Raw genomic sequence first — 13,039 nt, 5'->3', positions numbered from 1 at the left:
CCATTACTTCCCTAAGAAGAGTAAGCGAGATTCAGGCGTTTACAATACAAGAACCTTTTATACAACTACACAAGAATAAGGTCGTCCTAAGGACTAATCCTAAATTTTTGCCAAAGGTTATTTCACAGTTCCATCTAAATCAAACAGTGGAATTTCCAGTGTTCTTTCCACAACCAGATACCGTAGCTGAAAGGGCACTACATACATTAGATGTCAAAAGAGCATTAATGTATTACATTGACAGAACAAAGAACATCAGAAAGACTAAACAACTATTTATTGCATTTCAAAAACCTCATGCAGGAAACCCAATATCAAAACAAGGTATAGCCAGATGGATAGTTTAAATGCATCCAAATCTGCTACCTTAAAGCTAAACGACAGCTGCCCATTACACCAAGGGCACACTCAACCAGAAAGAAAGGTGCTACCATGGCCTTTCTAGGAAACATCCCAATGCAAGAAATATGTAAGGCAGCCACATGGTCTACGCCTCACACATTCACCAAGCACTACTGTGTAGACGTGTTATCCGCACAACAAGCCACAGTAGGTCAAGCCGTATTAAGAACATTATTTCAAACTACTTCCACTCCTACAGGCTGAGCCACCGCTTTTGGGGAGATAACTGCTTACTAGTCTATGCAAAACATGCGTATCTACAGCGACCGATGCCATCGAACTGAAAATGTCACTTACCCAGTGTACATCTGTTTGTGGCATCAGTCGCTGTAGATTCGCATGTGCCCACCCGCCTCCCCGGGAGCCTGTAGCAGTTTGGAAGTTACCTTCAACTATTTGTATATGTATCATCTCAACCTTAAATAGGTACATACTTAGTCACTCCATTGCATGGGCACTATTACTACAATTCAACTCCTACCTCACCCTCTGCGGGGAAAAACAATCGAAGATGGAGTCGACGCCCATGCGCAATGGAGACAAAAGGAGGAGTCACTCGGTCCCGTGACTCGAAAGACTTCTTCGAAGAAAAACAACTTGTAACACTCCGGCCCAACACCAGATGGCGAGCTATGCAAAACATGTGAATCTACAGCGACTGATGCCACGAACAGATGTACACTGGGTAAGTGACATTTTCATTACTTCTCAGTAGTAACTAGAGTTTCTTCCCCCAAGAGACCAGATCGTACCGATTTTAATCCAGACAAAGTAGCTTGTTAAACATCCTTATGGCTAAGCTTAAAATATCTTCACTCTGCAAATGATCAATCTGAAGTTCGTGCTGTCTGTAATCTTAGTTGAGGGGCCTGAAAATGCCCACGGATACCACTTTAAAAGTCTTGCATCATGACGTTTTCTTTCTTCTTATTCTTAGACTGGGTCAGACTCTGTTGGTTGTGGCAGCAAGAATGAGCTTATGAGGTATCTCAGCTGGGTCTGTGTTCACCCCTCTCACCCCCTCAGTTTAAGCAGGAGGGAACAGGATGCTATTCTATATAAACTACCAACCACATCATCTGCGATGCAGGTTTCTGGCTTGTCTGTCCTAAAGAAATGCACATGATTGATTTGGAGCAGGGAGATAAATTCCTAATCATGCTACTTTGTACATCCCATCTATGAAAAGGTCCAATCTAGTTATTCACCAACATCCTTCTGGCTACAGCCTTTTATCATCTGTATCTGTTGTCTAGCTGTACCGTGGACTCCAGTGTGGTGACCTAATCACTTCTTAGTAATGGTTGAGTAGTTTAGGTAGTGAAGGTTAGACTAATAAACAAAACTGAATGTTCGATGGCATCTGTCGCTGTAGATACGCATGTTCTGCAATAGCTCGCCATCTGGTGTTGGGCCGGAGTGTTACAAGTTGTTTTTCTTCGAAGAAGTCTTTCGAGTCACGGGACCGAGTGACTCCTCCTTTTGTCTCCATTGCGCATGGGCGTCGACTCCATCCTCGATTGTTTTTTTCCGCCATCGGGTTCGGACGTGTTCCTGTCGCTCCGAGTTTCGGAACTGAAAAAATTGTTAATTTCGGAAGATTTTCGTCGGTATTGTTGCGTTCGGGATCGGCATACTTACATTCAACACCGCATCGAAGATCGAAGAGCTCCGGTGCCCTTCGGGGTAATTTTTCGATCCTCCGTCGGGGCCTGGTCGGCCCGACCGCGTGCTGAAGAACGCCGATGGAACGGACCCCGTTCCGTTTCTGCCCCAAATGCCACAATAAATACCCCTACACAGACCAACACTTGGTCTGCAACCTGTGCCTGTCACCTGAGCACAGCGAAGACACCTGCGAGGCCTGTCGTGCGTTCCGGTCCCGAAAAACACTCCGAGACCGTCGAGCCAGAAGACTTCAAATGGCGTCCGCACCGACAGCCCGACGGGAGTTCGAGGAACAGGAAGAGGAAGGTACCTTCTCGATCCAAGACTCAGACTCCGAAGGATTCGACGATACACAAACCGTGAGTAAGACGTCGAAAACCACACAAAGAAACATTTACAAGGCCCAGGGGACGCCACTGCCACCAGGCCATGGCTCAACCCATAAAATCGGTGACCGACCGTCGGCACCGAAAAAGGCCCAAACAGTGCCGAGATCGTCCGACTCCGGTCGAGACACCGGCACGCAGCCTTCTCGGGACCGAGAAAGTGCTGGAGACAAGCCTCGACACCGAGATGCCGGTGTGGACATGGCTCGACGCCGAGACAGCGGCACCGAAACAGATCGACGCCGAGAGGTTTCGGCCCCGAAAAGGAAAAAAGTCACCTCGGAGCCGAAAAAACACGCAGACACAGTTTCGACGCCGAAACAAACTGCAAGCGACCCAGCTTCAGGCTCTTATACAGAAGAGCACTCGCTAACCTCCCAAATGCAGAAGCATAGGTTTGAGGAAGAGCTACAAGCAACTGATGCGGACCATACGCAAAAGCGTATCTTCATTCAGCAGGGGACAGGAAAAATAAGCACCCTTCCCCCCATTAGGAGAAAGAGAAGGTTGGAGTTCCAGACGGAACAAGCACCACAACCAAAAGTGGTGAAAAGAGTTACACCACCACCCTCTCCTCCGCCCGTGATTAACGTTTCACCAGCACAAACGCCATCACACTCCCCAGCTCACACCACCATGAGCCAGGGTGACCAAGACCAGGACGCATGGGACCTATACGACGCCCCAGTGTCAGATAACAGCCCAGAGGCATACCCTACAAAACCATCTCCACCAGAAGACAGCACCGCGTACTCTCAGGTGGTGGCTAGAGCAGCACAATTTCACAACGTAAGCCTCCACTCAGAACAGGTCGAGGATGATTTCCTGTTCAACACACTCTCCTCCACCCACAGCTCCTACCAAAGCCTGCCTATGCTCCCTGGTATGCTCCGGCACGCAAAAGACATATTTAAGGACCCGGTCAAAAGTAGGGCAATCACACCAAGGGTGGAAAAAAAAGTATAAGCCGCCTCCTACAGACCCGGCTTTCATCACAACACAGCTGCCACCAGACTCTGTTGTTGTAGGAGCAGCTAGGAAAAGGGCCAACTCTCACACATCTGGAGATGCACCACCCCCAGATAAAGAAAGCCGCAAGTTTGATGCAGCTGGTAAAAGAGTCGCAGCACAAGCTGCAAACCAGTGGCGCATCGCGAACTCCCAGGCACTACTTGCGCGCTATGACAGAGCCCACTGGGACGAGATGCAACATCTCATTGAACATCTGCCCAAAGACTTCCAAAATAGGGCAAAACAAGTGGTTGAGGAGGGACAGGCCATCTCCAACAACCAGATCCGCTCCTCCATGGACGCTGCAGATACAGCTGCACGGACAATTAATACATCTGTAACTATCAGAAGGCATGCATGGCTCCGAACGTCTGGATTTAAACCAGAGATTCAACAAGCAGTTCTCAATATGCCTTTTAATGAAAAAGAACTGTTCGGTCCAGAAGTGGACACAGCGATTGAGAAACTCAAAAAAGATACGGACACTGCCAAAGCCATGGGCGCACTCTACTCCCCGCAGAGCAGAGGGAATTACAGCTCATTCCGTAAAACGCCCTTTCGAGGGGGGTTTCGGGGTCAAGGCACACAAGCCAGCACCTCACAAGCCACACCGTCCAGTTACCAAGGACAGTATAGAGGAGGTTTTCGGGGACAATATAGAGGAGGGCAATTCCCTAGAAATAGAGGAAGATTCCAAAGCCCCAAAACCCCTACTACTAAACAGTGACTCACATGTCACTCACCCCCTCCACACAACACCAGTGGGGGGACGAATAGGTCATTATTACAGAGCATGGGAGAAAATCACTACAGACACTTGGGTTCTAGCAATTATCCAACATGGTTACTGCATAGAATTTCTACAGTTCCCTCCAAACATACCACCAAAAGCACAAAATTTAACAACACACCATTCCAATCTCCTAGAGATACAAGTGCAGGCACTATTGCAAAAGAATGCAATCGAATTAGTGCCAAACACACAAATAAACACAGGAGTTTACTCACTGTATTTTCTGATACCAAAGAAGGACAAAACACTGAGACCAATCCTAGACCTCAGAGTAGTCAACACTTTCATCAAATCAGACCACTTCCACATGGTCACACTACAAGAAGTATTGCCATTGCTAAAGCTGCACGACTACATGGCAACTTTAGACCTCAAGGATGCTTATTTCCATATACCAATTCACCCATCGCACAGGAAATACCTAAGGTTTGTATTCAAAGGAATACATTACCAATTCAAGGTACTGCCTTTCGGATTAACAACCGCACCAAGAGTCTTTACCAAATGTCTAGCGGTAGTCGCTGCACACATCAGAAGGCAGCAAATACATGTGTTCCCATATCTAGACGACTGGCTAATCAAGGCCCATTCGTTAATAGAGTGCTCAAATCACACAAATCATATCATACAAACCCTCTTCAAACTAGGGTTCACCGTCAACTTCACGAAATCCAACATTCTGCCGTGCAAGGTACAACAATACCTAGGAGCCATAATAGACACAACAAAAGGAGTAGCCACTCCAAGTCCCCAAAGAATTCAAAATTTCAACACCATCATACAACGCATGTATCCAACACAAAAGATACAAGCAAAGATGATATTACCACTCCTAGGCATGATGTCATCATGCATAGCCATTGTCCCAAACGCAAGACTGCACATGAGGCCCTTACAACAATGCCTAGCATCACAGTGGTCTCAAGCACAGGGTCACCTTCTAGATCTGGTGTTAATAGACCGCCAAACTTACCTCTCGCTTCTGTGGTGGAACAACATAAATTTAAACAAGGGGCGGCCTTTTCAAGACCCAGTGCCACAATACGTAATAACAGATGCTTCCATGACAGGGTGGGGAGCACACCTCGATCAACACAGCATACAAGGACAATGGAACGTACATCAAACAAAACTGCATATCAATCACCTAGAACTTCTTGCAGTTTTTCAAGCACTAAAAGCTTTCCAACCAATAATAGTTCACAAATACATTCTCGTCAAAACAGACAACATGACAACAATGTATTATCTAAACAAGCAGGGAGGGACGCACTCCACGTAGTTAAGCATGTTAGCACAAAAAATTTGGCATTGGGCAATTCACAACCAAATTCGCCTAATTGCACAGTTTATACCAGGGATACAAAATCAACTCGCAGACAATCTCTCTCGAGATCACCAACAGGTCCACGAATGGGAAATTCACCCCCAAATACTGAACACTTATTTCAAACTCTGGGGAACACCTCAGATAGACTTGTTTGCGACAAGGGAGAACGCAAAATGCCAAAACTTCGCATCCAGATACCCACACAAACAATCCCAAGGCAATGCCCTATGGATGAACTGGTCAGGGATATTTGCTTACGCTTTTCCTCCTCTCCCTCTCCTTCCTTACCTGGTAAACAAACTCAGTCAAAGCAAACTCAAACTCATATTGATAGCACCAACTTGGGCAAGGCAACCCTGGTACACAACGCTGCTAGACCGATCAGTGGTACCCTGCATCAAATTGCCCAACAGGCCAGATCTGTTGACACAGCACAACCAAAAGATCAGACACCCAGATCCAGCATCGCTGAATCTAGCAATCTGGCTCCTGAAATCCTAGAATTCGGGCACTTACAACTTACCCAAGAATGTATGGAAGTCATAAAACAAGCAAGAAGGCCATCCACCAGGCACTGCTATGCAAGTAAATGGAAGAGGTTTGTTTGCTACTGCCATATTAATCAAATACAACCATTACACACAACTCCAGAACATGTAGTGGGTTACTTGCTTCACTTACAAAAATCTAACCTAGCTTTCTCTTCCATTAAGATTCACCTTGCAGCAATATCTGCATACCTGCAGACTACCTATTCAACTTCCCTATATAAAATACCAGTCATTAAAGCATTCATGGAGGGCCTTAGGAGAATTATACCACCAAGAACACTACCTGTTCCTTCATGGAACCTAAATGTTGTCCTAACTAGACTTATGGGTCCACCTTTTGAACCCATGCACTCCTGCGACATACAGTTCCTAACCTGGAAGGTGGCATTTCTCATCGCCATTACTTCCCTGAGAAGAGTAAGCGAGATTCAGGCGTTTACTATACAGGAACCTTTTATACAACTACATAAAAATAAAGTCGTCCTAAGGACCAATCCTAAATTTTTGCCAAAGGTTATTTCACCGTTCCATCTAAATCAAACAGTGGAACTTCCGGTGTTCTTTCCACAGCCAGATACCGTAGCTGAAAGGGCACTACATACATTAGATGTCAAAAGAGCATTAATGTATTACATTGACAGAACAAAGAACATCAGAAAGACTAAACAACTCTTTATTGCATTTCAAAAACCTCATGCAGGAAACCCAATTTCAAAACAAGGTATAGCCAGATGGATAGTTAAATGCATCCAAATCTGCTACCTTAAAGCTAAACGACAGCTGCCCATTACACCAAGGGCACACTCAACCAGAAAGAAAGGTGCTACCATGGCCTTTCTAGGAAACATCCCAATGCAAGAAATATGTAAGGCAGCCACATGGTCTACGCCTCACACATTCACCAAGCACTACTGTGTAGACGTGTTATCCGCACAACAAGCCACAGTAGGTCAAGCTGTATTAAGGACATTATTTCAGACTACTTCCACTCCTACAGGCTGATCCACCGCTTTTGGGGAAATAACTGCTTACTAGTCTATTGCAGAACATGCGTATCTACAGCGACAGATGCCATCGAACTGAAAATGTCACTTACCCAGTGTACATCTGTTCGTGGCATCAGTCGCAGTAGATTCGCATGTGCCCACCCGCCTCCCCGGGAGCCTGTAGCAGTTTGGAAGTTACCTTCAATTATTTATATATGTATCATCTCAACCTTAAATAAGTGCATACTTAGTCACTCCATTGCATGGGCACTATTACTACAATTCAACTCCTACCTCACCCTCTGCGGGGAAAAACAATCGAGGATGGAGTCGACGCCCATGCGCAATGGAGACAAAAGGAGGAGTCACTCGGTCCCGTGACTCGAAAGACTTCTTCGAAGAAAAACAACTTGTAACACTCCGGCCCAACACCAGATGGCGAGCTATTGCAGAACATGCGAATCTACTGCGACTGATGCCACGAACAGATGTACACTGGGTAAGTGACATTTTCAATCCAGGTGTTCTCTTCCAAGAAGAATGACTTTGTAGGTATGTAATGTAGGAAGCTAGCTATCTATGCAGTGTACCAATGTTGGCGTAGACTATGCAGATAGTACAGACGACCCTTATTGGCTTACAGGGCCTAAATTAATCATATAAAATGCTTTTTGTGGTAATGTGATCGAGCAGTTGAGCCTTATCACAGGATAGTGTTGAGCATTTCTTGAACAGGTAGTCAAATGAGACATTCATAGTGTAACTCAAGACCGATTTAGAAAAATAGCACATTGTTATAACATAACTTAGACACCCAAGTTCTACCAGATCTGAAAGGATTTTTCGAGTTAGTCTTTTCAGAATTACAGTAAATACAGCTGTCAAATCTGAGGCATGAGCTTCGAACGCAGCAATGTTATTCTATGATGAAAATGTACACTGCACAGGGTCACTTGCAAGCTACTTACAGGACTGTTCTTCTGGACTTAAGGTATGTCAGCGCTAATGTCTCTAGAACCACCCGCAGTTTCAGGTTAACTACCCTGGTGTCTGGGTGCAGAGGTGCTCCTAGCAGTTAGCCTCGTTCACTATGTGTTGAAGTCAGTGAGAGCCAGTGAGGTTTGGCAGCAGTGGTGTTCTGGCTGAAGACAAACCTTGGTGCTTGCTACTGGCTTTGTTACCCCTGGTTTTGTGGTATTGGTGTACGGAGGCTCCAGGTAGGATCAGTCTTAAAAACTGAATGGGTCGACGAGGCTGCTTTCTTGGACACTTGGGATCCCCTTCCTGGCATGATACATGTGGACCCGATGGTTGGCAAAAGGAGGAACCAGGCAGTCGCGGTTGGTACCTGCTGAAGCAGGGAAGAGAGATGGCTGTAGAAAGCTGGCTGTCTATATAGTGTACCAATGTAGGACTACACTATGGAGTTAGTACAAGCAACCCCTACTGGTAGAGGCATAAAGTAATAACCCTAATACTGTGTTTTTGTGGTATTATGGGCGAGCAGTTTAGGCTTATTAGGGGGTAGTGTTAAGTATTTGTTGCACAGTTAATAAATGAGACACATTCAAGAAGAAACTCGAGACCAATTTTAGAAAAATACAACATTTTTATATTGTTTCTACACAAGAAAATCTTCAAAATAGGTAAGTACTGTTGCAAAGTGTTTGTTCACAGTGGAGTAAATAAAATACACCAGTGCGCTTTTATGCTAATGACTTTCAATGGGTGAAGTACACGTACTGCATACGGGTAGTTGCAGGAGCATCTCTGGGGTCTCCTTTTGGTTGTATGGTGCTAGTAGGGCAAGGTCACAATGAACAGTAGCAGTTTAGTATTACCAGACCTGGGGAGTCAGTGCGGAGATGCTGGATGAGTCGGGTGCCTTGCGCACTACATGTTTGGCAAAGATGGGGGCCACATTTAAACAGGCTGTAGAGGGGGGACTTGAGGACAAGTCCAGGAGCTCCCAACAAGAGTTCTGTCTGTGGGTCCTGGAAGCAGGGGAGCACCGTCTACTGTTGTGGACCTGGGTTGGGGGTGCTTGGGTGCAGTGGGTTTTGGTTGGCAGGTGCTCCTGCGTCAAAGGTGTAGGAAAGGACCCTCTTTCTGCCACTTTTTGCCTGTTGTCAGTATACTAACCAGGACCCCAGTAGACTATGCTCTCCCTTTAAATTTGGTTGCTTGTGGTCATTGTCCTTGCTCTCTACTGCCGATGAATGGTTTGTGAATTGTCCATGTAAAATGGACATTGAAAGCCTAAACTGTTGAGGATGAGCTAAGGTACCGTGTGGAACGGGAGTGGTGACACAGGGGAATTTGCTAATTAGCTCCTCATTCAGAATATATCTGACAACTCCCATCTGAATTTGAACCTCCTAGTGGAATAGGAGGATGTTCTGACCAGACCGTGGTTCTAAAACATTCAGCTGTTCAGGGAGGAATTAGAAATATTGCATTAACAAAGAGCTATACCAGCTTCTGAATTAGTGCTATGGTTAATTATATTGGTTTTTGTGTTAAGCAGGGTATGATAGACATCCTTTTAATGGGTGAGGATCAATGATTTGCAATCTACAATTTTTCTCAAAAGGGGAGTTGAAAGTCTGTTTTTAAGAGTTGGAGCAAGGGGTTGGGGTCATTGAATTGTGAACCTAAAACTTGGTCTAATACTTTTATATGTTGCTTTGTTGCAGGTGAGAGCAGACTAGGAGCAGACCGAAACCAGCTTTCGTCGGCAGAAGCTTCTGGGTCAATCTCAAACACCTCCTGAGCAGTGCTTCATCTGAAATTCCTGCTCCCACCCTATTCATGCACTCACAAAGCCAGGCTGAACTCCAGGATTACTCCAAACCTCCAGTCTTGTCCCGGCTTGCATTTTGTTTCCATCTGTTCTCTCCAACCAACATCTCCTGGCACACCCCTCAATCCTGAACTTTGCTGTGCACAGGGAACTTTACCCACTTATCCCTGCTCCAGTCCCAGCTGCTTACTTTGATCTATCACAGGTTTGTGACCTCATTGGCAGCACTCCTTATGCTGTTGTGCGGGACCACCTCCCTTCTGTGCTGCCTCGATCAACAACTGTGGTCTCCCAGGAAGCTATTCAGGCATTACATTGTTGCTGCTCCATCTAAGGCTGTCACCTTCTTAATCTTCTCTTCACAACCTTACGTCTGGACAGACTGAAACAGTGAGGAGAATTTAAAGAGCTGCTCTGCCCCCTTGGGAGCACAGTATCTGACTTACCAGTTCCGACCAGGTGTACACAGTTAATGGCAAGGATAAAGTGGTCAATTTTCAGCAGAATATGTAGCTTGCTGGGTTTCAATAGCGTTGCTTCTTCTGGCCTCACTTGCTGGACCTGAGGCAAACCCAAAAAATGTAATGGCTTAGGTATGGTGCTGTTGTGCAAAATTCAAGAGCAAGCTTACCCTGTTTGGTAGGAGAGGTCCAAGCAGTCTTCAGCAGAGCACTGTCAGCGGCAGAGCAAGTGAAACGCAACTGATACTAGACAGTGCAGGCTGTCCATGCTGCATTAACTGAAATCCCTCCTCAGACATTTGTTCAGCACATGGCTTCAGACTGGAGGCGGCAAGAACAGCTGGCATAGTGAGTACGTTTTCTGTGTCATCCCATGACTAAAGCGCCAACCCTTGGAGAACACCGTAGGATGGCAGAGTATCCCCAGTGGACTGAACAGATGAGCTAAGTCACAATCTGTTTCTGGGGTACCTGGACCAGTACCTCCTTGGAAACAACTTCCTGGCGCTATTTGACGACACCAATGAAAATGACAAATATCAGGAGACTTTATTTTTTCATGTGAGATAACTTGAAATGTCTTCATTATTTTGTGGTTCTCTGCAAGCCCAAATCCTGGTGCTCTCTGCACAGGTCGGGGTCTTTCCCAAGAACGCAGGGGAGGGACAATGGGGTAGGTCTTTGGTGTCACCAAGAGGCTTGCCTTGCATTTATTGCTTAGGTTTTCTTCCATGATGACCCCTCTATTCCCCCACCAGGGTTAATGGCTCATTTTAAAGTTGAACCAAAACCTCCTCTTTCTCCACCTCCACATGTTTAAAAGTGATTTCAGCAACTGGGCCAGATTTTAATCTTTATTTTACCTTTTTATTTTATCTCTTATGTGTTAATTTTATTTAGAGGACATTGCGCGTGCTGCGTGCCTCGGACCGACCTCCTCACCTTGGACAGTGTGTATTTATTCAGGGCGGGGGCATCTCTTTTGCTGCTAGATTAAACACACAGACACACTTAGAATCTTTTTAAGCGCTTTGGGGATTTTGCCTCTTTCTTTTTAAACATTTTTTGATTTAAATGTATTTTTTTAAATCTGCAGAATGCCCATAAGGGTGGGCTGTTCTATTAATTTAACTGTTATGGAAAACTCCATTTATTCCTGCCTCTTTCCCTAGTTTCACATGTGGGAAGGGATGGCTTTTAAGATGAGCTTGGTAAAGAGGCTTTTTTTTTTTAAATATAATTTTCCTGAACTGGAGACATGCTACAGACTCGCTCTTGTTTTTGTTGGACACTCACATCTGTAAAGGACAAGAGCCGGAAGAGGCAGGGGCCTCTGTTAAGAATCGCTTCTTAAGGAAGCATTTTGGAAAGCTGTAGATTACTAGCAGACCTCAATCTTGTGTATCTTTTGTGTGGTCAAAGGAATGAGTGAGTTTATTCCCTTCAGCCAGATATGTATCCCTTGTGACACACATGTTGGTGCTCCTGGATAAATGGGTGAGAAAACACCCCTCAAATAATATCATGTAAGTGTCCAGTACAGCCATATACGGTTGATCCTGCTATGTCAAAACACCAGGAGGATTGGAAGTCCTTTTGCATGTTCATTTGTGGGCTGTGCCTTTACTGACTGACAGTACTTGGAAGGGACCATCACACCACTGGTCACTTTTCCATCGTGCCCAGTCACTTGGCTGTGTCCTTGTGATGGCAGCGTACCTCCACCCACAGACAGGGAATGTAAACAAAGGAGAAATCTGGTAAAGGGTTTGAGTTTCATCCCATTTATTGTTCATGATTCGTGACATGGTTCCATATGGGAGCCACTTTGGACTACCCTTGTCCCCTCGGTGTCGCATCTACTCCTGGCCACTATCACCCACCCTTCTGGAGCTTGACTCCCAAACACATTTCCAGCGGACTGTCCTCTCTGCTGAAGTTACTTTTAAAATGATTTTTTTTCATCCAGGGAAAGATATGGTTTCTTGTAAATATTGTTTCCTCATTAGTAAGGGATACTTCTTACATTTAACTAAATGATTTAGTTATACATTTTGTGTAAATATATTGTTATAATTTTTTTCTTAATTAAAATGTTCCAATGAGCCCCTGATACCTGCCCCTCGCCCACAAACCACCTGTTCTTTATTTGCTCTGTCCCCACTGTTCACCACCTTTTTAGAGTTGATGGTAAAACCGTATCTTGATGTTAGATGCTGGAAGCTAGAGCCTAGCGTGCAGAAACCGACCCATATTGTGCTAGTTTTACTTAGGTTTTGGCTGTGTACAGAACATCAATAAATTATTGGCATGTGGCAGGGGCCTTCGCAGTTTCGATTGTGTTGTGACATTAGCAAATGGGGGCGGGGCATAAATGGGTGGAAATGTGACAGTCCACAATGTGTTACCTGAGCTGTCTGATTGAAAGGAGGGTGATCTCTGGGATCATGGGTGAAACTGTGCAGTTTAGACATGTTTAAAAAAAAAAAAAAAAGATTTAGCTGGGGATTGGGATGGGTATTGTTATCTAGTCAATATAGTCATCAGTTTTGGTGCCCCTAATGGGACTTGATGCCTGTAGGAGGTAGTCAGAGGTTTCTGATCGACTACCTACGCTTGCTGATAGCGGCAAGTCACTGTTTTTATTA

General features: G+C 45.2%; 1 protein-coding gene across 1 annotated transcript in view; it reads left to right on the top strand.

Moving 5' to 3' along the window:
* GSK3A (glycogen synthase kinase 3 alpha) overlaps positions 1–12,707 on the top strand; it is a 166,002-nt gene extending 153,295 nt beyond the window's left edge. Inside the window, exon 11 of the mRNA XM_069201386.1 lies at positions 9,824–12,707. Coding sequence (XP_069057487.1) covers positions 9,824–9,900 — 77 coding nt within the window. The 3' untranslated portion in view covers positions 9,901–12,707. The remainder of the gene's footprint in view (positions 1–9,823) is intronic.
* The last annotated feature ends 332 nt before the right edge of the window (positions 12,708–13,039 follow it).

Source organism: Pleurodeles waltl, chromosome 7, assembly GCF_031143425.1.
Source record: "Pleurodeles waltl isolate 20211129_DDA chromosome 7, aPleWal1.hap1.20221129, whole genome shotgun sequence".
Taxonomy (NCBI): domain Eukaryota; kingdom Metazoa; phylum Chordata; class Amphibia; order Caudata; family Salamandridae; genus Pleurodeles; species Pleurodeles waltl.
The sequence above is the reverse complement of the archived record's forward strand: the minus strand, read 5'-3'. Positions and strand labels throughout refer to the sequence as shown.